Below are 25,118 nucleotides of genomic sequence, written 5' to 3'. Positions count from 1 at the left end.
GTCTTCATTTTGAAACAGGTCCCCTCCTTGAGGAATGACCTTTCCCACCCATTCGCCCACTCTGCTCCACTCCTCAGCCACGCTGGCCCTGCAAATCTCTTTAAAGGACACATTCATTTACTGGAAGTCTCCAGCATACTGCTCTGAGCAATTCTCATGCTGTCTGCACGCGCTCTGCCCTCCTGGCTGCTCTATTAATTTCTTTTAGCAAGCTCCCTGATTTCTATGCAGTTCCCTTGATGAAGTTAAGCATGACTCAAGTGGCTTTTCCGCTCGGCAGAGCAGCTCTTCAACAGTCCTCTTCTCAATTGCCAGGGATAAAGTCCTGAGTCTGCCCCCCCGCCACGGGTTCCCCCACCAGTGTCTCCAAGAAACTCAGTTACCAGCAGCTAAAAATTGTGGTGCTTTGCATCACCACCACATATGCCTGTTCTCCCATGTCACAGTGTCTCCATTCCCTGTCCATTGCTCCCCTCTGGCCATGCAACTCTGAGAGCTGCTGTTTGTCCCTTGACACAGTCCCCCTGTGATGCTGTACCCTGTGGGTACAGCTAAACCATTTGTCCCTCATGTCCATGGTCCCTGCAACCACACTCTCACAAAAACTGGGCCTGCCCTGCCACGCTGCTGCTTTCTCACACCTCCAGGTGTTGTGGCACAGGGTGCTGCTGGGGCAATCCTGGCCCCAGGTCCATCTCTGAGCCCCTTGTCCCTGCTCTGGGCTGGCTTTGTCATGCTCAGCTCTGTCCCAATTGCACGGGACAGGTACCCATGACATGGTGCTGCCCTGGAGAAGGGACCTGGAGAGATGCCCCTTGGCAGGAGCAATGCAGGAGCATGCACTGGTGCTGGGCTTGCTCCATCTGTAGCTGTATCTCCTGCTTGCAGGTGCCTGGCTCCCATCTGGCCCTCACCCAGCACCCTGCAGACCGGGGATGAAGCTTTGACGGGTCCCTGACATGGGATGAGGGCTGGGGATGGCAGCAGGGAGGGTGAAACACAGGGCTAGAGGATGGGGAAGAAGGAAGGGTGAGCAAGCAGGCTGTGCGTGGGTTGCTCCAGGGGAAACGGGGTCCCTTTGCATGGTCAGAGCTGCTCCCCCCAGGCTGGCCATGGCGGGGCCGCTGTCTGTGGGGCTGAGGGACAGCAGGGCAGGCGGCTCCAGTGCCTATGATCTGCACGGTGGTGCCAACAATGGGTGATGGATGGGTCTGTGCAGGGAGGGCGGTCGAGGCTTGCTACTTTGATGAGAAAATCATCAAGTGGCTGCAGGGTGCACTGGGCAAATTGCAAAAGAAGAGAGCAGCCAGGCCATTCTCCCAGCCTTTCATCATCCCCAGAGCAGCATGGTGACAGCCGTGCCCAGCCAGAGAGCAAGCTCTGCCTGCACCCATGGTGGGATTTACGTTGACTGTGGTGGAAAGGCTTTGTCTCGCTGGGGCCTGGCAGCACAGCAAGCAGGAGGGGGGCAAGGACCTCCCAGGGCAGCAGTGGGGGATCTGCTGCCTCTGGCCATGGGGTTTCATGAGGATGCAGGGAGAAAATGTAGAGGTGCGGACAGAGCAGGGTTGCACATCCCTCCCTACACACATGTCCCTGCACCCTGCAGAGATAATGCCATGCTTGGGGACCACCAACACCCAGGCGACCAAGCTGGTGGCACCCACAGCCACCCTGCCACCCACACCTCGCAGGCCCCAGGACTAGCAAGGGGCACAGCACCCTCCTGCACCCAGAGAGACCCCAAAGGCTGGGATCTCTTGCTGGCCTCCACCCGCTGCGGCCCACTTGGGCACACGTGGGCAGGGAGAGGAGGAGGGATGGTGGGTCCTGCCTGCATGCACACAGCCTGCTGCAGGGCTCAATAATTCAGGCCTGACACATTAAAGTTGCATGGCATGCAAATGCTGTCTGCAATGACAGACTGTGTCAGGGCTGCTGTCTGGTGAGTCTGGCCCAGAAAACGTGGGTGGGCAATGGCAGGAGGGCCCAGCAGCCCTGTAGTGGGAGTTAGGGGTGGGCGGAAGCATTGTCCAGGCCTTTGGGATGCACACTTCCAGGGAGCATGTGACAGAGCATGGAATGCCAACCTGATGGCACTGACAGCCCAGCAGGCAGGATGGGGCTGGGATGCAGGAGGCTGAGACAGTGTGATGCTGCCTCCAGGGCCACCTCCTTCTCCTACATCACCTGTGTCCCCTGCAGCCTCCCTAGCAGGAGAGAGGCCATGAAGGCTTGTGCTGCCCCAGGCACCCAACCAAAGCCCTTCCCAGCTCTGTCTGTCCCCACATCCCTGCAGCCACCTGCCCTGGTGAGGCTCGAATCCCCCCCAGCCCTCCCCAGCACTGAGGAAGCAAAGCCCATCACTGGCTATTAGGGGAGTTGGTTGCCATGGGGATGTCAGATGTACCTGGTTGTTATAGGGACACTGTTTCCATGGTTATGCTGTTGCTGTGCCAGGCAGAGGCAGGGATGGAGCATCAGGAAGACTGTTTACACTGCAGAGGGTGGGAGTCACAGAGACCCCAACTCTCTGAGCAGGGGGGAAGGCAGAGTCCAGCCTTGTCCCCAGACGCATCCCCATGGGGCTGAGGCTGGAGACTGTAGGGAGCACGCCGGCAAAGCTCACCCAGCCCCATAGGGATGGACAGGCCAGTGGTCCTGACCCTGCAACAAAGGGAAGGTGGCTGAGGGGATGCAGATTCTCGCACAGGGTGTCCCAGCACACTCCCAGTCAGGCTTGGTGGGAGAGACAGTGCCACACACCCTGTGCCAGATGTCCCACAGGAGAAAGTGGTTTCTTGATGCTTGGTGCTGGGAGCACTGAGCAAAAACCTTTCAGTCCTGCAAGACAGCATGTCCTGTACTTGCACTGCACCACAATGCCCCCCAAGCTGTGCCAGCCTCCTGGGCAGGGGGATGGGTTTCTGCCTCACTGGGGCTGGGGGGGTGAAGTGGAGAGGGAGATTCCCAGCTCTCAGCAGGCAGCCTATGGGCCCCGGGAGACAAGCTGGGCTAGATAGAGTCCCTGGATCCCCTCCAGTGCTTCTTGGCTAAGCTCTCTCCCCGGCAGCGTGGTCGGCCACTTGGCCTGTCCTTGAGATGAAAAATGCAGTCCCGAGAGGGAGTGCTGAGCCGCCCTGGCAGCCCAGAGAAGCGAAGTCCAGCAGAGCTGGTGCGTGGCTCCTCCGGGCTTCCCTAGGCAGTTCTGCCGGCTAAAAACCCTGCCTGCCTCTGCCAGGTCCCCTCAAGTGTCCAGACTTGCATCTGCCAGCCCATGCTTTCTGCCATGGGGCAGGCCAGGGGCTGCGTACCTGCTTGCAAGGGGAATGCACATCCCACTACATGCTCGCTAGGCTCTGTTATTGTAGGGTCTACACAAACTTGGCAAGCAGTGGGTTTGCACTTCAGCCCTACAGCAGTGAGCTGGAGCTGAGGGTCAGGTAAGGATGCTGTGTGGAGCACTGACACCTCCATGAAATTGGGGTGCATTTGTGCAGGACCACTCGCTGGGCTGGTGCGCACACTGGGGTGGCATGAGCCCTGTGCTCGGTGTGCACCGCACTCCAGTGTGTTGCTGATGTAAAAGCTAAAGCTGAGCTCCTCATTCTCTTGGGGGCTGCTAGGACCAGGGGGATGCAATTGGACTTGGTGAAGTGAGGAATATTTTTAATTAAAAAATTAATCCTTAATCAGCTGCCTGGCTGGACCAGACAGGGCATTTTGTGTGGCAGAGAAAGGGCTGGAGGGTGAGCTCTTGGGGGAAAGGAGGGTGGCAGGTGCAGGTCCCCCAGCCCCCTTGCAGAGTGACTGGGGCTCCTGCCCAGCCACCCCGGGCTGCCCAGCACACCCCCACACCAGGCTGGCTCTCCACGGCCATGACCCCCCGCAAGGTCCAGAGATGCAGGCAGCAAAGCCCCCAACCTACCACTGCCACTGTGGCCCTCGCCAGCAAACCTCTCCTGCTCTGTTCACCTCATCCCCGCCACCCCCTCCAGCCACACTCAGAGCCCACCAAGCCCACCCTGCTCCAGCCAGCTGGGGCCCAGCTCCCAAGCAGCAGGTTTAATTAGATTGCAATCCTATTACATAGCTGCCTGCCCGCCCACAGTTGCTAATCCTGTTAGGCATCCAGCAAATCTCCCTGTGCCGGGCTTTGTCCCCGGGGTATGGGGAGGGGGCTGCTGGCATGTGGGCCCTGCTGAGCCAGGATGTGACTGCTTGGGTGCAGAGCTTTGCCTGGAGACTCACCCCTGAAGACCCCTGTGGAGTTGGAAAGAGCCCAGGGGGTTGGAGCAGTCCCCAGAGGGGTAAGAAGGGGCAGTGGGTTTTCCCCACTCCTCTCTGGCCCATCTTGCCCTCTCTGAGCTGCAGGAGCAGGGTGGAAATACCCTGTGCAGGTGTTTGCCACCACACCATGGTCATCACTGGCTCCAGCGGGTGCTGAGCCTGTGGGTCTGACCACAGGGCAGGGGCTGAGACAGCGTTGTCCCAACCAGAAGGGGGGTTACAGTCTATGCAATGCCCCCTCCCACTGATACTCAGTGCCCTGCAGAGACATAGCAGCTGCTCATGGCTGGTGGCAACAAGAGGGACACAGGGTTACTGTTCCATGGTGGATGGACCCACGTGTTGGATGATGAGGGGGGGCTGCTCCAGGCAGCAGGGTGACACAAATGGGCTCTGGGGTCCTGAGGATGTGACCCTTGCAGGCAGTGTGCTCTCAGACCTGTGCATCGCCACAGCAGGCAGCACCAGCACCACTACCCAGTGGCAGCTACCCCAGGGCTATGGGCTCCCCGCGGTCCTGCCGGCTTGGAGGGGACCCCAGCTGCCCTGGCACAGCACAGCTGCCCATGGGTCAGGCATTACAGCCATCCTGTGAGAGCACAGTGCCACCGCAAAGTCATCCCAGCTCTGCAGCGTGCCCTGCAGCGAGCGGAAAGACTGCAGCCCCTGGCCCCCCACCTCTTGCCGGCCACCTTGCTCTATGCCAGAGCTGCGTCAGCCCCAGAGCAGCCCACCGCAGAGTAGCAGCTCTTGCTGCAGACCCCTGAGTGAGAGCCAGAGACCACTGCTGTTCCCTGCTGCGCCCCCAGCCATGTCCCCTGGGTACCTCCATGGCCCAGCAAAGAGAGGAGCATGTCCCCAGCGGAGCCTCAAGCCCCCCAGCTCTGCACCGGACTGAGCTGCAGCAACTCCTGGAGACAAGTTCAACCAGGCTGTAATTGCAAGAACAGGGGGGCACGGGTGGCTCTGTGCCTGCCCAGAGGAGTCCTGCTGCTCCCAGGGATGGGTGGCTGGCAAAGAGAGCTGGTGCCGGGGCCCCGCGGGGCTGCTGTCTGTGCCAGAGGAGTCCGGGCTGCCGTTGGCATCAGCTGGTACAAATGCTGTTGATGGAGGCCACGGCTGGGTCAACAAGCCCCAGCTCCTCCTGTTCGTTGACGCAGAGCTGGTACCCACAGCCCTTGCGCCGGGGCAGCGGCCCCAGGCGCCTGCTGGGCTTGGCACGGGGCGGCAGCAAGAAGCCGACACTGCCGGCGATGAGCAGGTGCCAGATGCTGTGGATGTAGAAGTAGTTCTCCTCCGTCTCCACGAAGGCGTACAGCAGCACGGCAGCCGCCGCGATCAGTGCCCCCGGGCACAGGTAGAAAGCCCAGCGCTTCCAGGTCGGTGGGTAGCAGTGGCGGCGCCGGATGGTGCGAGCTGTCTGCGGTGGGGAAAGGGGGAACTGGAAGAGGCAGCCCCAGCAGGGATGGGCACGGCCCCCGTGCTGCCGTGCCACATCCCCCAGGAGCCAGGGAGGGGGGTTCATGGGGAAGGGTGAAGGCAGCAGGGGGGAGATGCTGGCAGGGGAGTGGGGCTACATGGCTGGGCAGGGTGCTGAGCGCAGCCAGGATGGGGACATAAGAGGACAGGGACAGCATCTCCTTACCCAGGCGATGGCCATGATCCCTAAGGCGAAGAGGCTGGGCCCCAGCAGGTTCCAGAGCCCATGGCGGTCCATCTGCAGAGCCATGGAGAGCAGCATGGCCCCCAGCAGGTACAGGACCTGTGGGGCAGCAGGGCACACATCAGGACAGGTCCTCTCTGTGCCCACCCCACATGCCCCATTCCCACACTTGCCTGCTTGACTACAGGCTGGAGTCGGGCCATGGCAATGACGGTGACCCAGACAGACATGAGGGAGCCCAGGAAGTCACAGAACTGCAGCACGTCGTACTCCATGATGCAGAACACCACGATGCCCGGCTGGTCGCAGGCATGGTAAAACTGAGATAGGGGGAAAGGGTGTGAGAGCCACCCCACACAGCCACAGCCCCTCGCCTGCCCCCCCAGCTGCCCCCACCCCATGCTCACAGTGGAGAAGAACATGGTGAAGATGTAGACGGCAGCTTCCAGGAGGTAGTGGCTGCGGACGGCGATGGCCACGGGAGGCACAAACATGACATTGCTGAGGCACAGCAGCAGCGTGGAGAGAAGCTGGAAGCCGTAGGAGAAAGCCTCGGCGTTGTCTGTGCAGCCCCAGCCGTTCCAGCCTGTGGCCGGGGAGAGCCGCCGTCACCCCTGCAGCACTCACAGGGGCTGGGAGGGAGCAGGGAAGCCCCTTTCCAGGGCCCTGTGGAGAGCTGATGTGGGGGGACTAACGAGGTGCACAACCCCTAGGGAGGAGGGGAGGATGCCCGGGGGGGGTCCCTGGGTGCAGTGGGCACCGTGGGTGCCCGGGACAGCTCTCACCAGCTTTGCACTCGCAGGCGGCGTACAGGTAGTTGTTGGTGCGCAGCAGCTTGCACTGGCCATAGATGCCGCAGTCGTTGATGCAGGGTGAGAGGTAGGCGCGCAGGTACACCTCGGCCGTCACGTTGGTGCAGGGCTCGAACCTGTGGCACAGGAGCAGGGGGTCAGCCCTCACCCTGTGCCCCTTGAGCAGCCTCCAGCAGAGGCACCCATCGCACCCAGACTCGGCAGGTGATGGGAGACCCAGGGACTGGGCGAGCGCAGAAATGAGCTGCTTTGGTGCTATGTATGGCAGCTGAGAGCTGGTCCCCAAGGACCTTGTGTGCTACAGTTGTCTGCGCCAGGGTTAGCAGGATGAACACGGCCACCCTTAGACCCACTTTGCCTTTAGCAACACACTCAGCTGGCTCCTATTTCATTTGGATTTTGCTGTGCAAACACTGTGCCCTGCAATGCCTGCATGTGGCTATGTCGGGGAAGGACCGACTGCAGCTGGCAACTCAGGGTGAACTAGAAACGCAGCAGAGGAATCAGAGCAGGCATAGCACCCCCACGGCCCTGTGATGCCCACGCACAGGGCTCTGGGCACACCCAGCACCTTGGCAGACCCAGCATGCAGGAGAACAGACAGACCCACATCCCGACAGCACGCACCAACTTCTGCCTGCGCACACGCAGGCACCCCAACATGCACACACATGCAAATGGCGCTGCCTGTGCACATGCACTGGGCACGCCTGCACGTGCGTCTGCTGTCCCTGCGTGTGCTCGCACAGTCAAATCTGCACACACGTGCAGGCAGAACACGCACAGCCCTGCCTGCTTCCACAAACCTGAACGTGCACACAGAGCTGTCTGCATGTGTGCACCCAAACATGCAAGCAGTGCTGTCTGCATGCATGTACCAAATGTGCATGCAGCGCCGTCCGCGTGCATGCACCAAACACCCAGTGCTGCCTGCATGCATGCACTGAACATGCACACAGCACCATCTGCACAGCACAGAGCCCCACAGGGACTCTGGCATGTACAGACACACGCACACAACAGCCCCTCTCCTCCGCAGGGCTCTCAGGCAGACACGTGAGCCAGGAGCAGAACCACAGACACAGGACCGGTCCCCGGAGATGCTGAGCAGAGCAGGGGCACAGCAGCCTGATCAGAGCTGCCCCCTCATACACACAGCCAAGCCCTGTCCTCGCAGTGACAGCCCAGTCCCCTCCCGGGCACAGGTACAGATGGGCACTGCGGCGGAGATGGCAGGCACCAACAGATGCACGGCGTTCGCAAGCTGACAGGCGCTTCCTAACCGTGAGACAGAGGGAAGAGCCACAGGGACCCACAGATGGTCAGGCAGGCACAAGATAGAGCCATCCGTGCCCACGCAGGCACTCACATGGTGACACACAGCCCACCAAGCCACATACACACACGTGAGCGGTGACACACAGCGCAGGGGCTGGGCACACCCACAGACCCACAGCACACATGGATGCAGGCCATGGTGGGGACATCCCCTCTGGGCGCACAGGGAGGGGACATGTCGGGGCTCTTACCCGTGCTCCGTGGCACAGAGCGAGCGCAGGCTCAGGTACCAGCTGCCTGTCTGAGGGTAGGGGATCCGCAGGCGGCTGAGGCTGGCCGTGGCGTTGACGGAGAGCAGGAAGCCTGCCAGGGACTCTGCGGGCCGGGAGAGCTCTGGGTGAGCAGGGCAGGGGCAGCCCCTTCCCCTCAGCAGAGCTGGGACAGGGACAGAGCACCCTGTGCCAGGCTCCAGGGCCAGATGCCCCCACGGTCTCTGCCATCTCCCACCCAGCCTCTCGCCAGACACGTTGCGGGGTGCGACCCCCACAGCCACGGCAGGGTGAACTTGCATAGCCCAGCCTACCCGTCTCACAGGTGACCGACGCGTTGTCACCGGACGTCAGTGGGACTTCGTGGTTCAGACACCCGAACACTGTTACGTTCTCGCCACACAGGGAGCTCTGACGGCAGAGAAGGAGATGGCCCTAAACCAGTGCCAGGGATGTCCCCTGCTCTGACAGCACCCAGATCACGGCACACCACCTAGCAGTGCCCAAACCCACTGCCCATCACCCAAGAACACTCCAGATCCAGGCCATCATCCTGCCCTTGGAGCACTCTAATCTGTGCTCCATCGCCCAAGAGCTCCCAAACCGTGGCCCGTGAACCAAGAGCGCCCCAAATACTGCTCCTTGCCCTGCTGCAGCCTTGACATCACCCATGTCCCAGCCTGTCCCACCCTGGGCTGCCCTGCCCCATCCCGGGCGCAGCGTGGCCACCTCACCACATTGAGCCGCAGCTCCAGGTTGAGAACCCCACCACTGTCCAGCACCGGTAGGAGGTTGATGACGAAGACAGCAGGGCGGTCAGGCGGCACTGACACGTTGGGCCCAAAGAAGATGTAGAAGTGGACGGAGAAGGTGTCCAGCTCATTGCGCAGCGTGGGGCGGACCGGCCAGCACCGCTCGCCGGCGGGTGAAGCGATGGAGATGGGGACTGGGTGCTTCGTGCCGTTGGGGCTGGCAGGCGGAGGGCTGTCCCCCAGTGCCAGCCCGCCCACGGAGCCGAAGGAGTGGGGCATATTCATGGAGGCGCTGGAGGGCAGGAAGGGTGGCCGGGCCAGGCTGGGTCGGGAGCAGTCTGTGGGGCAGAGCTGTCAGTCTGAGCTCTGCACAGCTCATCCAACCCCTTCTGAGTTCCCACCTCCCCTTCTTGCCCACCGCTCACCTCCATCTGCAACCCAGCCCCAACAACTCCCAGTGTCTCCATCCCAGCAGAGCTGGGTATAATCCTGTGCCCAGCTGGGGCCAGATCCTGCGGGCATCCTTTACTCCCCCACCAGTCACCCAGGCAGAGTCAAGACCATGCCCCCCACCCACACCTCCCCATGCACCCTCACCTGTGAGCTGCACGGTGACCTGGAAGGAGACGGCGCCTGGCACCCCAGGGTGTTTCTCCACCAGCACGTAGTACCAATGCTGCCAGAAGGGCAGGTCCAGTGCCAGCTGGCAGGGCGCATGCTCCCGGCAGTCCAGCGCCGTGGAGTTGTGCAGGGGGGGAGCCTTGGCCCGCACACGCAGCCAGAGCGGGCAGCCCTCGACCCCACGGCACCGCAGCACCTCCACCAGCACTCGTGATGTGTAGCTGGGCACAAACACCCTGCGGGACAGCGGTGTCAGGTCCTGCTCCTCAGCATGGACCAACGGGGCTGGGGATGCAAACCAGAGGGAGGGGGCACCCTCAGCTCCCCACCCTGGGGATGCCCCCTCCTTAGGAGACCCTCTCACACTCACTTGTAGAGGCAGGAGCGGTTGTGGGGGGCCATGCTCTGCTCAGTGACGTAACCAGGGTACAGCACGGCAATGTTCACCAGGCGCTGCACGATGAGCTGTGGCTGGAAGAGATACTGGCACTCCTCGTAGAGCCCCTGCACCAGCAGGACAGTCAGTACGGGGCAGGGAGCATGAGGCACTGTCCCCAGTTGGGACACCTGCCCCCAGCACTGCCAGACCAGAACAGTCAGACCCCGGCAGAGCCCTGCAGCGAGCCCTGCCACCCCACGGTCCCCCCAAGCCCTTCACCTTGACAGAGATCTTGCCCTCATCTTTGGGCAGATGGGCAGCCAGGAACCAATCCCCGGGCAGCGGGCTGGTGACGTTGAAGACCCCGGTGGTGCGGTTGGGCAGGGTCCAGGTGAGGGTCAGCGCAAAGGATCCAGGGACAGCCGTGTCCTTGGGGAAGTGCGTGTGCAGCGGGTTAATGACGGAGGGAGCCCCTGAGCGGAAATACCTGCAGGAGAGACAGCAGTTAGCAGGGTGCAGGCTGGGCATCATGGGAGGGCCAGCATGCCTTACACGTGGGGTTCTGTCCTCCGTGCTATTAGAAAGCTCAGAGACATCATGGGAAGCCATCTGTAAGCTGGGACCTTGCTGCAGGCTGTGAGCTTCCCTGGGTGGGTGTTCAACCAAAACTGTTCATGTATGAGGTGCACAAAAGAGTGGAGCCTGCAACTGTCCTGGGAAGTTCAGTCATGGGGACTGAGCATGCATGTGTATGTGTGTGCACGTATGTGCATATATGCATGGGTGCACGTGTATCTGTGCACATGTGTGTACCCACATACGCATGTGCGTGCATGAGTGCTCCTCTGTATGTGTACACGCGTATACATATATGCACCTGTGCACGTGCAAGCAGGAAGTGGCCAAGAGCAGGCAGGCTCCAGGGCACGTCCAGCCAGAGGGCAGCAGGGGCAGGCAGAGGCAGGCAGGAAGGAAACAGAGCAGGCTGCTTACTCACACGGTGATGCTACGGTCTGGGCATTGGTCCCCAAAGGTGCCACCCTGCTCCTTGAAGGTGATGAGGTTCCAGACGGCGATGACTGTGTCCTCAGGGATGTGGAAGTGGAAGAGCTCGATGCTGGCAAAGGAGCGGAAGGGGCTGAGCTTGCGTGGTGTGCGGGTGAAGTAGTCGGTCACAAAGAGCCCATCTGCAGAGGAGACCGGAGGGGCTCTCAGCAGGGTGGAGGACTGGGGTGGGGTGCAGCACCCCTCCCAGACCAGGCCCACCCACCCAGGCTCTGAACATGTCCCCAAACTGGCAGCCTGGAGGCAGGAGGGGCTGGGACTGTGCCATTTCAGTGAGTGCCCAGGGCTGATGTCAGCTGTGCCCAGCCCTGGCACAGCCTGCATCATGCCTGGTTCAGCATTGCCTTCAGCCCAGTTTCCCAAGCTGTGGGCACTCATCCTCTGGAGCCTGAGGAGCCCTCAGCCCTGGCTGCTCAGGCTCTGCCCTGGTGCAGCCCACCTCTTTCAATTTATTGTCCTCTTCAGTGAGGACCTGCTCCCTGCATTTTACCTGTAATAAAGGGCCATTCCTCATGGCTCCAGCCCTGACCCAACAGGTCAGCTCCCACAGGGACACAGATTCCTCCCTTCTCTGCCTGCTGAGGAGGCTCAGCGCAGAGCCCATCATAAACCGCAGAGTCCCACCCTAGAGCCACGAGAAGGAGCGAGCAGTGCACTTCCTGCACAGCCTCCCAGCTCTCCCGTGGTTTGCAGAGGAGGAATGGTGCACATATGTGTGCACATACGCATATGTGGGTGCTGGATAAATGCACGGCAAAGTGGAGGCGTGCACACCCACAAGCATGGGTACGCGTGGCTGTGCGCAACCCTATGCCTGCAAGACATTCCTGCAAGCCCACGGCACACACTGGGGCTACCTCCCCCTGCCCAACTGTCTGACAGTTTGATTTCCAGGAGCCCCAGCAGCAGAGGGGCAGCCACTTCCTTGGCACAGTAGAGACTAGGGAGACCTTGTCTCCAGACAGCAGCTGTAACTTCACCCTACCATTGCCATAATTCCCCAGTGCCAGGCTGGGAGACCCACCCATTATTCCCCAGAGATGCACCAAGGATGAGACACACCTCCACACAAGCTGCCAGCAAGGTGGCTGCCAGCAGAGGATGGGCTGGAAGCAGGGCTCTGCCCAGGAGGACTCATCCAGTGCGGAGTGGGATAGCTGAGAAGGGCTGCTTTGTACAGCATGCACCCGGTGCATGTGCTTGTGTGCATGTGTGTTTTTGCTGCGTGTGTGCAGCCCCAGCTGGCTGTACACTGACATGCATCTGCTCCCTTGCCTGGAACAAAGGCAGCTCCCCCTCCCCTTCACTTCCAGCCGACACAAGCCAGCATGAAATACTTGTCTCAATGCAAGAGCACCCGATTCCAATTTCCCCACCATGAACCAACAAGGCACTCCACAGCTCACCTCCCCACGTGGGGACAGTGACCCGGCAGGGAACCCCAGGGAGGAGGGGGGATGTTGAACGCAGCTCTAGGAGGTGGCATGGGAGGAAGCACCCGGAGCTTCCTAGTCCCAGCGCGGTTCCCCCCATGCCCACGTCGTGCCCGGGGCAAGGCAAGGGGACCCAGCTGCCGGCAGAGGGCCGGTCTGAAACACCGTGGCGGTGTGACCGGAGCACGGGAGGGATGCTGGAGCACAAAGCGGGATTTCCTACCCATGGAAAGCGGGGAGGGGGGGCGGGGGGAAGAGCAAGTGCCCCTCTGCCTCAGCTAGCGGCCGGAGCCGCGGGACCCCCACACTCCAGCACCACAGCCCCAGGTCGCGGCCGGCGGTCAGCACCGCGGACAGCTCCCGCGGCCGGCGGTTAGCACCGCGGACAGCTCCCGCGGCCGCCCCACAGCTGCCCCACGGCGTCCACGGCCCCGCGGCACCGGCAGCCGCCGGCCAGCTGCCCCCCTCCCCAGGGGATGCCCCCTCCAAGCCCCTGGGTACCCTTCCGCATCCCCATCACCAAGCCAGCTCCCCCTGCCCCATAGCTCGCTCATCACCTCACACAGTCCCGCTGATGTGTGTGTCTCCCCCCGCCCCGGCACGTCCCGACGCCTCGCTGCGCGCACACCCCCCTCTCTGCAGGCTGTCCGTCCCCGCTGCCCCGCTGCATGCACACAGCCCTCTGCCCTGCATCTGCAGCCCCCCGGGCCCACGGCCCATGCACATGCCCCCCCCAGCTCCCCCCAGGGTGTTCCACTGTACGTGCACCGCCTGCGTCCCCCTGGCACGCACACCTCTGTGCCCCACCGCGCGTTCATCTCCCTGCCCCACTGCGTGGGTGCCCCGTGCCCCCACGGCATGCTTATCGTCGTGCCCCGCCGCACGCCTGCCTTCGCGCCCCGTTGCACGGGCATCTGGTACCCTCTGCACAACCATCCCCATGCCCCGTTACGCAAATATCCCGTCGCACACGCGTCTCGGTGTCCCATCGCACCCACGTCGTGCCCCTACCGCACGTGCACCTCCCGCCCCACTGCCCACACCCCTGCGCTCCGCTCTCACCCACCCCACGGCGCGCACACCCCACCTCCCCACTGCTCGGGTACCTCATACCCATCGCAAGCTCATCCCCCTGCCCCACCGCGCACGCCCCCCACGCCCCACAGCACGCAGACCTCCTACCCATTGCGCACACCCCCCACCCCACGGCAGACGCAACCCGCGCCCCACTGCACGCGTACCTCATCCCCCTCGCACACGCACCCCTTCCTGTACACCCCGGCGCCCCACGGCACACGCACCCCACGCACGCGCACTCCTGCCCCCCATCCCGTTACTCGTCCCTGTGCCCCCCACCCGTTGCACGCACACACACCCCCCACACCCCCACACACCCCGCGCCCCCGGTCCGGCGGCACTCACCGGCGGCCGGCGGCAGGAGGAGGAGCGGCAGGAGCAGCAGGGGGAGGCGGAGGGGGGGGGGCGAACGGCCGCCGCTGCCCGCCGCCCCCGCCGCCCCGCCGGCCCATGCCGCCGCGCCGGCTGCCGTGGGGCGCGCGCCGCCAGCAGCCCGGCCGCGTCCCGGCCCCCATGACGTCACCCGCCCCGCCCCCCGGGGCCGCCCCCGCGCGACCATTGGCCCCCACGCGCGTCACTCGCCGGCGGCAGCGCCCCGCCCCCCCCCCCGAGCCACCCGATTCTTCCCCCTCCCCACCACCACCCCTGTCCCCGGGGTGGCCCCGTCGCTGCTCGGGGTCACCGGGGGGCAGGGACACGGGTGGGGACGGGGATATGGGGCTGGGGGACAGGGAAACGAGGTTGGGGGACAGGAACATGGGGCTGGGGGACAGGGACACAGGCTGGAGTTGGGGACATGGGGCTGGGGGACAGGCACACGGGGTTGGGGGACAGGAACATGGGGATGGGGGACAGGCACATGGAGCTGGGGGACAGGGACACAGGCTGGAGTTGGGGACATGGGGCTGGGGGACAGGGACACAGGCTGGAGTTGGGGACATGGGGCTGGGGGACAGGGACATGGAGTTGGGGGACAGGGACACGGGGCTGTGGACAGGGACACAGGCTGGGGACAGGGACTCGGGGCTGGGGGACAGGGAAACGAGGTTGGGGGACAGGGATATGGGGCTGGGGGAGAGGGGCACAGGCTGGAGTTGGGGACATGGGCTGGGGGACAGGGACAATGGCTGGAGACAGGGACACAGGCTGGAGTCGGGGACATGGGCCTGGGGGACAGGGACACGGGGCTGGGGGACAGGGGACGTGGAGCCGGGATGCAGGTGGCCATGGGGCTGGGCTGCAAGGGGGACACAGGACGTAGGTGAAAGGGGCCATGGGGCTGGGGGTGCAGGGGGACAAGGGGGCTACAACGCCGGGGGCAAAGAGGGCGTCTTGTGGAGAGGGGATGGGCGGCAGTGAGGGCTGCCTATGGGGTCTGGGGGGGGACTACCTATGGGGGGCGTTTGATGGGGGTCGGGAGGTTTTCAGACGGTGGCTGTCATCTTATTATAATTAATTATAATATTTGTCTTACAGAGGAGGTGTCGGGAGAGGGGGTCTGGGCACGGCCTGCGGGGATGAGGGCACCCTGACTGGAAACGATCTCATCCCGCTTCCCCAAACTCCCCTGACATCATCCCCAGACTCCCCTGACATCACCCCCGAACTCTCCTGACATCACCGTCCGCCTCGGCCACGGCGGGCGGGCTACTCGTGGGCGCAGCCCCGCTACCGGGGGTGCTCTGCCCTGCCGATCCTGGCCCAGCCCGCTCCCCACCGCTCCCCCCCCCCCGCCCGGTCCCGTCCCGGTCCCCGCCGCGCACTCCACGCACCCCTCCGACCGCCAGGGGGCGGTAGTGTCCGCGCCGCGTTGCCGCCAGCGCGCCGCTCTAGTTCCGCTCCGTTCTCGGGCGCTGATTGGTGCGCGCCGCTGTGGTGTCGGTACTTCCGGTGGCGGCGCCGTTCCCGCCTGGGCAGCGACCGGCGACCGCTCCCGGACACCGGGACACCCCCGGGAACCCCCGAGACCCCCCCGGGACCCTCCGTCCCGGTCTAGGCCCGCTCCCGCCCGGCGCCATGGAGTTCCCGGCCGTTCTCTTCCCCTCCTACTTCAGCGCCGGCCCGCCCCGGGAGGAGGGCGGCCCTGGTCCGGCCGCCGGCTGGGGCGAGTACGGGCAGGTGCTGGAGGCCGGTCCCCGCCGCCGCCAGGTGAGGCCGCGGCGCAACCCGCCCTGCCCGGGCGCGGGGCTTCGGGCTGGACCGTGGGAGCCCGGCGGCGGGTGCGGGCAGGGGCCGTTCTCACCTCCCACCTCCTCTCCCTGCAGGCCGAGACGACCTTCGTGCCCCGCCGCGGTGGGACGGGCGAGAGCTGGGAACCCGCCGACGCCGCTGTCGTGCCCTTCCTGCCTCCCAACGCGAGTGAGGGCCGCCGGGGGTGGGAGAAGGGGGGTAGCCTGCCCGGGGAGCGGCGGGAGGGACGCCCCGTTCAGCCTCTGCACCCGCCTGCCGAGCTGCCCTGCGGCTCGGGATCCACAGAACCTCTGCCGCACTGGCACGGGGAGCTTTAGCAGCTCTCTCCGGGGGTGCTCGCACAGGAGGGAGCGGGGACGGGCGAGCTGTTGCCCCATGGTGCTACAGTGGTGTCCTGGTACTTGCATGGTACCAACCGGCCCCTGCTCTCTCCTCGCAGGCTGCTGGATCCCCTCGCTGGTGCCTCAGGACATCCTCTACCGCGGTGTCCTGCGCAGGAAGCTCCAGGCAGGCAAGTCTGGAGCCGCTCTGGACTTCACCAAGCAGGTAGAGCCTGGGGTGCCGTGTCCTGCTGAGGACCTGGGGGGACGGCCCAGGATCCCTGCACATCCCAACCTCTCCCTGTCCTTCCCGTGCAGCTGGGCCACTTCTTTGTGGACCACCCAGAAGATGCGTTTGGCTCCCTGGGGCAGCTGCTGCACAAGAACTTCTACCTGGGCAACTCCAAACTGAGGGTCAGTGTCTGTCCAGGGGTGACAATGCTGCCCCCCACCTTTCCCCTTGCAGCTGCCAGCCCCAGCCTCTGCCTCTTCTCCCCACAGAGACAGGCCCGGGACAACACCATCCGGATGACGGCCCTGATGGAGGAAATTGGCCGTCTGGAGGCCAGGCGGTAAGTGTCCCCATGTCCTCTGCCCTGGAAAGCGCTGAGAGGACTCGTGCTCTCTCCCCCCGCCTGACGTTGTCTGTATTCCCGCAGCGGCTGCCCCCGGCAGCACCTTGCCCCGCGCCTGCGCTGGTTTTCCCACCTCTGCCGCGACTGGCTCTTCGAGGTGCCACTGGGGCTGCTGGCAGACTGTGTGCACGAGGAGCTGCTGCTGCAGTGGGCCGGCCTGCTCTTTGACGACAGCTCTACTGGGGGAGCGCTGGCCTGGCTGCCCCCCAAAGACGTGGGGGCACGCATGGGCCGCCTGGCATACCCCGGAGGGCAGGCCATGAACCACCTCTGTATCCTTCCCCATGGGGTGTCCTTGGGGAGGGGAGAGGTGGTCACGTTGCACTGCCCTTAGCTGGCACCTCAGATTTCCAGGACGTGGTGCTAGAGGAGCTGCCCCGTGCCCGGGGCTCGCCAGCACAGTTTGAGCTCAATGGGCGCATCCGGCAAGTGGCTGCCGCCCGGGCGGACGGGGAAGGTGAGCCAGCCCTGGAATCTGTAGGCCGGGATCCGTACGTCGAGCCAGGCAGGGTGTGGGGTGAGGTGGAGAGACAGCAGGGAGCCCCCGGAACGCTGCCATCTCACGTGCTGCCTCCTGTCCCCTGCCAGATTTTGTTGGTGTCCGCTCGGACTATCACTGCGGCGTTTGGAGGGTGCCGGGCAGGACAGGGGCAGCCCCCACCCCGCTGCAGGTCATCCGCACCAGCGTGCCTGCCTCCTGCCTCACTGTCAGGTAGGTGCTGGGGGAACGGAGCTTTGCGAGGAGGGGGCTCTGCTGCCTCTGCAGCCTTTTCCCCTGTGGCAGATGCTCTCGCCTCCGTGGTGATGCTATGCCCTCCATCCCGCAGCCCTCACCTCCCCGGGGAGCTGTCCGTCTGCACCCAGAGCGGAGCCGTCTACCTCTGGAGCGTCGAGAGGGGGTGAGATGGGGCACTTGGGGCCGGGAGGAGGCTCACGCAGACCCCTGGGTCTCAGGGGGGTGGGGGGGACCCAAGCAAGAGGGGCATCTCTGCCCTGTGCCAGCGCTGCCTTCTCCCCGCAGACTGCAGCGGCTCCGCCACGACCCCCAGACCATGTTTTTTCGGGACCATTCGCCCTGGCGCTGGAGCGACTTCACTGCCCACCCGCGGGTGCTGAGCTGTGCCGACCGCACTGGCCTGCAGTGCTTGGATGCCCGGGTGAGCCCGGGAGGGTGGGCAGTGGGCCGGCGGTGGGCGAGGAAGAGGGTTCCCAAGCCCGGGTTGCTGACAGGACCCTGTTCTGCTGGTGCAGGCTCCCGAGAAATGCCACTTCGACTTGTTCAAGGTGGGCGAGGAAGCAGGCTGCCAACAGGGTGAGCGCGTGGTGCTGCCCATGTACCTGGGGAGGGCTCACCCTTCCCAGCACCTTGTCACCACCCAGGTGAGTCCTGCTGCACCTTGGGGGGACAGTGGGGATGGGGGAGGACAGCCCAGCACAGCCCCGCTCCCAGCACCCGTGGGGCAGGGGAATCGCCCAGCTGAGGGGGGCTGCCACGGCGTGTTTGGGTGAGCCCCCCCGAGCCGTGCTGTCCTTTCCCTGTCCCAGTTCTCCGTGTACGTGCTGGACGAGCGGTTGCCACTGGTGCCTGTGCTGAAGTGGGCACACATGATGAAGGCCCCCCCTCTCTTTGCCCACCTGACACCGGGGGGCCCTGAGAGGAGCCATAAGGTGCTGCTCGGCGCATCCCACACCCAGGAGCTGTTGCTGCTGCAATACCAGGGTGAGAGATGGGGCTTTGGGCTGCTGCGGGACCAGATCTCCTCTGTGCCCACTTCCCAGCCTCCTTGCCACTGGGACTAGCTGCTCATGCACCCAGCATCAGTGCTCACTGACCAATATTTGGCCTGTCCTTCCACAGGGGGAAGCCAGTCGGCCTGCCAGCTGGCGGGTCCTCCACAGAAGCTGCACAGCATCGCCAGCTGCCTGCAGCACCTGCCCGTCCAGCTCCCGCACCGCCACCGCATGCTCCAGCAGCGCCTCGGCACCCCGGCTGCCGGTGGGTGCCCCGCATCATCCTGGGGTGCAGGTCCTGGGGGGGAGAACGTGGGTTGGAGGTGTGTTGGGGTTATAGCCCTTGCCGTGCCCTGGGGCGGGGGGGGAGTGGTTGAAAAAGCAAAAGCAAAGCCCTGAACAACCCTGTCAAAGAGATTAATGACCTAGAAAAGGACATGGGGGGCAGGAGCAAGCAGTGAGTGTGCCCGTGGCGGCAGGCGGAGGCAGCCCCACTGCTGGCCAAGCCCCAGGAGGGTCCCCAGGGCCAGGACACCAGTGGCAATGCCTCCCCTGTCCCCACAGGGCTGGCTGCTGCACTACAGGAGGATGGGCCGCGGGAGTCTCTGCTGGTTTTCCAGCTCTCCGAGGCTGGGGACGTCTTCTGCCAGAGGCTGACCCACGAGGCAGCGCAGCCCCCTGCACCCACCTCAGGGGACGAGGCCTTGACAGCCCCTGGCTCTTCCCCGCTCTTCGAGACCCCTGCCAGCAGCCCGCCGGCCTTGGGCAGCGAGGAGGAAGAAGAAGAGGAGGAGGAGGAAGAGCAAACTTTCTACTTGTCCAACCTGGAGGTGATTATCAATGAGGAGGAGGAGGAGGATGTGGGCACGCCAGCCGCCCCGGAGGAAGCCAAACTCCCCCAGCAGCCCTGTGCCAGCCCTCAGCCCTCCCCGGTGGTGCCCAGCCCAGCTGCAGCCCTGCGCTACCGCCGCTGGCTGAAGGCTCTTTCTGAGGGCTGCGGGGAGCCCCCCCCGGCACGCCTACCCTGCCACCCTCAGCCAGAAGCGCCTTTTCACCCGCAAGGAGCTGGCGACGCCGGTGGGCCCCAGCACCCTGCACGGGCAGCTGCGCCGGCAGCTGCGGCAGACCATGCGGGAAGGGGGCTGCATCCAGCGCTGGGACCCCCTGGCCTCCCAACCCTGCACCCCACCGCAGCCCCTGGAACTGGCGGGGGATCCGGATCCCCTGAGCGCCCGTCTGACAGCGGCCTGGTCCGGGGACTGGGGGCAGTGGTGGGAGGAGAGGACGAGCTTCAACATGGCGCAGAGGCAGCGGGCGCTGCGGGAGCGGCGGCGGCGGCAGAAGCGAGCGCGGGGCCGGCGCAGCCTTTCGGCCAGCTTCACCTCCTCCCTCACCTACCAGTCTGAGCTGTCGGAGCTGAGCGACACGGCCCCCACGTCGCTCTCCCCCGGCCCACCCGCCGTGGTCCCACGGGAGGGTTCCCCACCGGCTGGCGTCCCACCGGCATCACCGCTGCCCGACGAAGCCCTGCTCTCCTCCCAGAGCCTACGCTGCCGTGGCATCCCCAAGGAGCGGCGGAAGACGCTGCGGGACTACCTGGCGGTGTGGGCCGACGACCCCCCCGAGCCCCCGGAGCTCCCTGGCAGCCAGGCCAGCCAGCTCTGCATCCCCTCCTCCCAGAGCCAGCTCTCCTCTGCCTCCCAGCCCCGCCGCAAGCGCCCACGCATGGGCTTCTGAGCACCCAATAAACACCGTCTGGCCCAGCCTCCCTCCCGGGGGTCGTCTTTTTTTGGGGGGGGAGACCGCCACTCGTGTTCATGGCACCCACCTGTGGGGTGCAGGGGGTGGGGGTTGTGCCATCACCCGTGTCCAGGGCACCCACGGGGGGCGGGGCGGGAAGACCTACACGCTTCTCTCCGGCGGGGGCTTGGCGTGGACAGGGCCTGGCCGTGACACGCGTGGGCACAGGCGCCTGCGGGCGCTTTAAGACGCCGAGGGAGGGGGTGTGTGTCAGGGGCGGGAGTGACAGGGGCGGGAGCCAATGAGGTGGCGGGGCGGTACCAGCGCGGCGGCGATGGCGGCGGTGCTGGCGCGGGGGCTGGCGCGCGGCTGGGCGGCGCGGGGCGCGCTGCGCGCGGGGCAGGTGGGCGCGAGGGCGGGAGTCGGGGGGGGGGGGGGGGGGGGGAACCGGGACCGGGGGTGACCGGGCTCGGCCGTGCCTTCGCCCTGCTCCCACCCCCGGGCAAGGTCCTCGGTGGGGCGTGAGCCCCGCAGTACCCACCCCCACGCCGCGGCGGGGGGGTGGGAGCACCCACATGCACCCCCACGTGCATCCCATCACACCGGCACCCCCCACACACACATCACCCCAATCACCACCCTCCCCCCCCCCATGCACCCCCGCGCCCGTCACCCTCGCACGCGTGTCACCCCCCCACCCCGTGCCCCCGCCACCCCAGGCCGGGGGGGGTCCCCGTCCCCCCGCGAAGGCGCGGGGGGGCCAGGCCGTAAGCCCCCCGTGTGCCCCCCGGCCCTAGCGTTGCGTGGCGGCGCCCGGCGGGCCGGACGGGGAGGTGGGCGAGGCGCGACGAGCCGCGGCGGCCGGCGAGGAGTCGGGCGGGCAGCCCACCATCTTCAGCAAGATCATCGCCCGCAGCGTGCCCGCCACCATCCTCTACGAAGACGACAAGGTAGCGGGGACAGCACGGCCGCCTGTCCCCACCGGCGTGGGGTTCGGGGGGGGGGGGGGGGGGCAGCACCCACGGGTGCGGGGCTCAGCCTGCCTCCCCACAACTCCCCCGGCAGTGCCTGGTCTTCCGCGATGTGGCCCCCCAAGCCCCCGTGCACTTCTTGGTGATCCCCAAGCGCCCCATTCCCCGGATCAGCCGTGTGGGTCCCCAAGACACCGAGGTGAGTCCGGGTGGGTTGCTGGCGGGGGGGAACACGATGTCCCTGGGACATTGGGTGAGGGACGGACAGACGGACACGCACGGTGCTGACCCTCCTGCTCCCCAACCCACCCCCCCCACAGCTCCTGGGGCACTTGCTGGTGGTGGCAGCACGCACGGCGCAGGCAGAGGGGCTGGCTGACGGCTACCGCCTCGGTGAGTTGGTGTCCCCCGCCGTGCCATGGGGCAGGACCCTCGCCGGTGGTCCCGGGAGGGGGCTGGGGCTGTGTGGGGTTAGCCTGACCCCCCCCCCCCCCTCCCGTCCCTCTCCCGGCAGTGATCAACGACGGGAAACATGGCGCCCAGTCCGTCTACCATCTGCACCTCCACGTGCTGGGGGGGCGGCAGCTGGGTTGGCCCCCCGGCTGACCCACCCCCCCCCTTGACTCACCGCCCCCCAATAAAGCATCTCCTTAGCAGTGGCTCTGTGTCAGGGTGGCCCTCCTGGGGGTGGGGGTGGGCAGCCTCGGGCATCACAGCAGCAGGGACATGCCAGCAGGACGTGGGAGAGGGACACGGGTGGGACTTGGTGCCCTGCTTCTTGGAGGGGGGGGGCACGTCTGGGCTGCACACATCCCAACCTGCCCACGCTGGAGATGCTCTGGAGCCCCCAGTTGAAGCAAGAGGTTTTTGGGGAGTGCCCATGTCCCACAGGCAAAAGGCCCATCCTGGTGCTGGGCAGGCCGGGTGCCGCAAGGGTGTCCCCGAGCTGGGGAACGTCCCGGGGGTGCCCACCCAGCCCCACTGCCACAACACAGCCCCAGCACCCCTGCATGCCCCCCAAGCACCCCCGTGTTGCTACCAGAGCCCTGCGCCGGGCGCTGATGGCTTCTCTGCCTTGCAAAAGTGAACTAACTGCACTAAATTGAACTAAAAGCGCTAATTGCACATCTACTCCACCCCCGAGGGCCCCCGCTGGGAGCTCCCAGGTGTCTCACAGCCATGAGCTAAGGGCAGTGCAGGGTGGGCTGCCTGGTGTGCCCACTGCCCACTGCACATACACCTACCGCTGTACCACCGCGCTCGCCGGTTCGTGCACCGCTGTGCAAAACTCGCCGCCCTGCACACCCCAGGCCCCCACTGCGTGCACGCCCCTGTGCACGACGTCGCGTTGGGTGCAGCAGACCCCCCCCCCCCCCCGTGCTTGCACGACTGTCAGAGAACGCGTCGTGCCGCACACCCCAGACACCCCCCCATGCGCGTGCACCGCCGTGCAAAACACAAGCGTTGCACACCACAGAGCGCTGGGACACGGACGGGCGCCGTGGCTATATTTAGCATTGGGGGGGGTTGGGGGGGGCCGGTGCTGGCGCGGTGCACGGCCCACCTGGCACCGTCGGTGGGGCCGCCTGGGCCCCCCGCCAGCCGCAGAGGGGACCGCAGCCCGCCGGGGAGAATGACGGCTCTGTTCAGCCTCCGGCTCGGTGGCGCTGGCGGCAGGGCCCCCCCCCGCCAGCAGCATGGGGTTGTGGCAGAGCCCGGTAGCTTCCCCCCACCTACCCAGTATAGTATGGGGAATGTTTTTGGGGTGCGAATGAACCTTAAAAATGTTGGGTGCTGCTGCTTTCCGCCACCGAGACCTCCTTGAGCCTCGGCACGAGTTGGGGTCACTCTTGGATATGGGACAGCCCTGTCTTGGAGCTGGGGACCCCAAAGAGGGGCTGGGGGTCCCTGGGGAGGTGAGGACTCCAAAGAGGAGCCAGGAATCCCCAGTGCATCACCCCCCCCCAGGGCTCAACAGGAGCAGCCCCCCGGGAATGCCGTGACCGACGGAGGGCAAGTGCTGGCACGCGAGGTCAGGGGCTGGACGCCTGCAATTGCATTTCCTTCTGCGCCAGGTTTATTTTGTCAGTCCCAGGGCAGCACAGCGGTCACAGCCCCATGGGGCTGGGCTGAGGCTGGGGGGGGGAAGCAGGGGAGGCCAACGGCTGTTTTCATTCCTCAGCCGAAGACTATCACAAATGACGCAAGTTCCCAAAAGATCTGGGCAGGGGGGCGGCGGGGGATGTGTCAGCCTGCGAGAGGCAGCCAGATGTGCTCCAGCAGCTCCAGGGCTGCTGCCCCACGGTAGTGCTGCCAGGGTGCAGCCCCACGGTGATGCCCCATATGCCACCCCAGAGTGTTTTGCCCCACGGTGAGTGCACACCCCCGGGCTGGCATCGCCAGGGTCCCTGTCCCACACTGTATTGTGGTGCCTTTAGTGTCCCTTCGGTGTCCCCCTGGCACCCGTGCTGCCTGGCCAGGCTTTTGGCTGCCCCAGGGACAAGGCGACGTGTGTCTGGTGGGGAATCTGGGGATGCCTCCTGGGAAGACCACCCTAGGGTGCAAGCTGGGGCAGGGTACCCAGGCTGCCACCCCCCCCCCCACCCAGCATGATGTGGGGTATGGGTGCACCTCAGGGGCCAGCCCTTTGCCCGGGTCTGAGCGCGGGGGGCACCACCAGCAGCAGGCACCCCAGCACCCTCGCAGCGAGCACCAAGCCCTCGGGCCACCCAGACTACCCGCCTCCAGTGGCAGCAGGGCTGGTGCGGCCTCAGCATGGTGGGGAGGGCGGAGGGGGGGGGGGGGTCCACTTTGCCAAGCCTGAGCTCCGTCGCACGTGTCTCCTTCTTCACCGCAGCTGCGCAGCAGATGGGCTCGAAGGAGCCCCTGCTTGGCGCAAGGCCCAGCGCCCGGAGGGAGGAGCGGTACCCGCTGGGGGCCCCGGCCGGCCGAGGCCAGAGGGGCCAGGCACATCTCCGGCCAGGAAAAACAGAGGCCCCAGCTCCGAGCGCGTGGTGGCCCCGGCGGTGCGCACCGCAGAGGGCTGGAATAACAGCCCTCGCGCTGGAGCCCGCCACGCGCTATCAAAGGGCCCTTCTTCTGCCAGGCCTCCGTGGGGATGGGGGGCCGGGGGGGGGCCCAGCGAGGGCTGGCGGTGAGAGGGGAGCTGCTCCACGCCTGCGGGGGACCGGCTGTGCCCAGCCAGGCGCTGGGCCCCTCCCGCCCCGTCACCCTGGGCCAGGCCTGGGTCCCTGGGGTGGATGGGTGCACCCGAGGGCCAGGCCCAAATGGCGGTGGCAGGGTGTCACTTGGGTCAGGTCGTGGGGAGCAGCGTGTTCCCAGGCCCCACGGGGCCGAGCTGTCCTTGCCAGGGGTGGGGTGCCCACCCGTGTCTCCCCTCCCTGAGAGCCTCTGCGGCCACCCCTGCCCCCAAGCCAGGCTCTGCAAGCCCTGGCTGGGCCCAGGGCTCCTCCCTGGTGGCAGACCCAAGGCACCGGGGCAGGCCGGGGCCGGGGTACACGGACCCCCAGGGGTAGGGACAATCCCCGGTCCTGGAGACCGGGCCGGGCCCACAAGCGGGCCTGGCCATGCGCCTTCGCCCCTTCCTGCCCCCCGCCACGCCCACTTACCCCGGCCACGCCCCCCACGCCCCTTTGTCCCTCGCCACGCCCCCTTGCCCTTCTCCTCTCGAATCCTGCCCCCGAGTGGGTCCCGCCCCCCTCCTCCTTCAGGCTCTCCGCCAATGGGAGGTGCGCACGCACCCGGCGCCACCAATGAGCTTGCGGCCGCGGGCGGGGCGCGGCCGGTGTTTACCGTCTCCATGGAGACGGAGCGGTTTCACCCTGCGCAGGCGCCATGGAGCCCGGAGTGCGGCTGCGGGGGGCCGAGACCC

The 25,118-nt window shown here is 65.7% G+C and overlaps 3 protein-coding genes across 6 annotated transcripts; 2 read left to right on the top strand and 1 right to left on the bottom strand.

Annotated features, from left to right (window-relative positions):
- Nucleotides 1-5,207: 5,207 nt before the first annotated feature.
- On the bottom strand, nucleotides 5,208-13,530 carry TMEM8B (transmembrane protein 8B). 3 transcript variants are annotated; one of them, XM_030004837.2, is made up of 13 exons: nucleotides 13,357-13,530; nucleotides 11,062-11,251; nucleotides 10,344-10,551; nucleotides 10,056-10,189; nucleotides 9,662-9,921; nucleotides 9,047-9,402; nucleotides 8,627-8,723; nucleotides 8,295-8,418; nucleotides 6,739-6,881; nucleotides 6,361-6,539; nucleotides 6,127-6,273; nucleotides 5,936-6,052; nucleotides 5,208-5,710 (listed from the first exon to the last, which is right to left on the bottom strand). In XM_030004837.2, exons 1-13 carry the CDS (start codon nucleotides 13,502-13,504, stop codon nucleotides 5,375-5,377), a joined length of 2,439 nt encoding a protein of 812 aa, XP_029860697.1. In that variant the 5' UTR covers nucleotides 13,505-13,530; the 3' UTR covers nucleotides 5,208-5,374. The 3 variants fall into 3 exon arrangements, with proteins under 3 accessions (XP_029860697.1, XP_029860695.1, XP_029860698.1); XM_030004835.2 differs by lacking the exon at nucleotides 13,357-13,530 and adding an exon at nucleotides 12,467-12,996; XM_030004838.2 differs by lacking the exon at nucleotides 13,357-13,530 and having other exon boundaries at nucleotides 11,058-11,234.
- Nucleotides 13,531-15,057: 1,527 nt separating this feature from the next.
- Nucleotides 15,058-20,278, top strand: TAF1C (TATA-box binding protein associated factor, RNA polymerase I subunit C). The gene is given in 15 exon segments (XM_030004833.2): nucleotides 15,058-15,787; nucleotides 15,904-15,997; nucleotides 16,269-16,375; nucleotides 16,468-16,563; nucleotides 16,651-16,721; nucleotides 16,809-17,056; nucleotides 17,131-17,241; nucleotides 17,373-17,496; nucleotides 17,612-17,683; nucleotides 17,806-17,941; nucleotides 18,036-18,164; nucleotides 18,330-18,504; nucleotides 18,643-18,780; nucleotides 19,080-19,519; nucleotides 19,521-20,278. Coding segments are annotated over 15 exon segments (2,805 nt in total). The 5' UTR covers nucleotides 15,058-15,655; the 3' UTR covers nucleotides 20,253-20,278.
- Nucleotides 20,279-20,589: 311 nt separating this feature from the next.
- HINT2 (histidine triad nucleotide binding protein 2) lies at nucleotides 20,590-21,885 on the top strand. Of its 2 annotated transcripts, none has more exons than XM_030004834.1 (5): nucleotides 20,590-20,658; nucleotides 21,053-21,205; nucleotides 21,321-21,425; nucleotides 21,547-21,619; nucleotides 21,741-21,885. In XM_030004834.1, exons 1-5 carry the CDS (start codon nucleotides 20,590-20,592, stop codon nucleotides 21,830-21,832), a joined length of 492 nt encoding a protein of 163 aa, XP_029860694.1. In that variant the 3' UTR covers nucleotides 21,833-21,885. The 2 variants fall into 2 exon arrangements, with proteins under 2 accessions (XP_029860694.1, XP_040976901.1); XM_041120967.1 differs by having other exon boundaries at nucleotides 21,294-21,425.
- Nucleotides 21,886-25,118: the final 3,233 nt, after the last annotated feature.

The sequence above is a fragment of the Aquila chrysaetos genome, chromosome Z (assembly GCF_900496995.4).
Source record: "Aquila chrysaetos chrysaetos chromosome Z, bAquChr1.4, whole genome shotgun sequence".
In the NCBI taxonomy this organism is placed as follows: domain Eukaryota; kingdom Metazoa; phylum Chordata; class Aves; order Accipitriformes; family Accipitridae; genus Aquila; species Aquila chrysaetos.
The sequence above is the reverse complement of the archived record's forward strand: the minus strand, read 5'-3'. Positions and strand labels throughout refer to the sequence as shown.

What these genes read in the sequence shown, in the direction of transcription:
- TMEM8B (XM_030004835.2), bottom strand. Translation starts at nt 12,662, where the DNA reads ATGGGGGGAACCGCGCTGGGACTAGGAAGCTCCGGGTGCTTCCTCCCA. An exon ending in CCAGACCGTAGCATCACCGT is followed by an intron (nt 10,552 to 11,061) that starts GTGAGTAAGCAG and finishes TCTCTCCTGCAG; the next exon opens with GTATTTCCGCTCAGGGGCTC. An exon ending in GGATCATGGCCATCGCCTGG is followed by an intron (nt 5,711 to 5,935) that starts GTAAGGAGATGC and finishes TCCCCACCGCAG; the next exon opens with ACAGCTCGCACCATCCGGCG.
- HINT2 (XM_041120967.1), top strand. Translation starts at nt 20,590, where the DNA reads ATGGCGGCGGTGCTGGCGCGGGGGCTGGCGCGCGGCTGGGCGGCGCGG. An exon ending in TGGGTCCCCAAGACACCGAG is followed by an intron (nt 21,426 to 21,546) that starts GTGAGTCCGGGT and finishes CCCCCCCCACAG; the next exon opens with CTCCTGGGGCACTTGCTGGT. An exon ending in GGCTGACGGCTACCGCCTCG is followed by an intron (nt 21,620 to 21,740) that starts GTGAGTTGGTGT and finishes CTCTCCCGGCAG; the next exon opens with TGATCAACGACGGGAAACAT.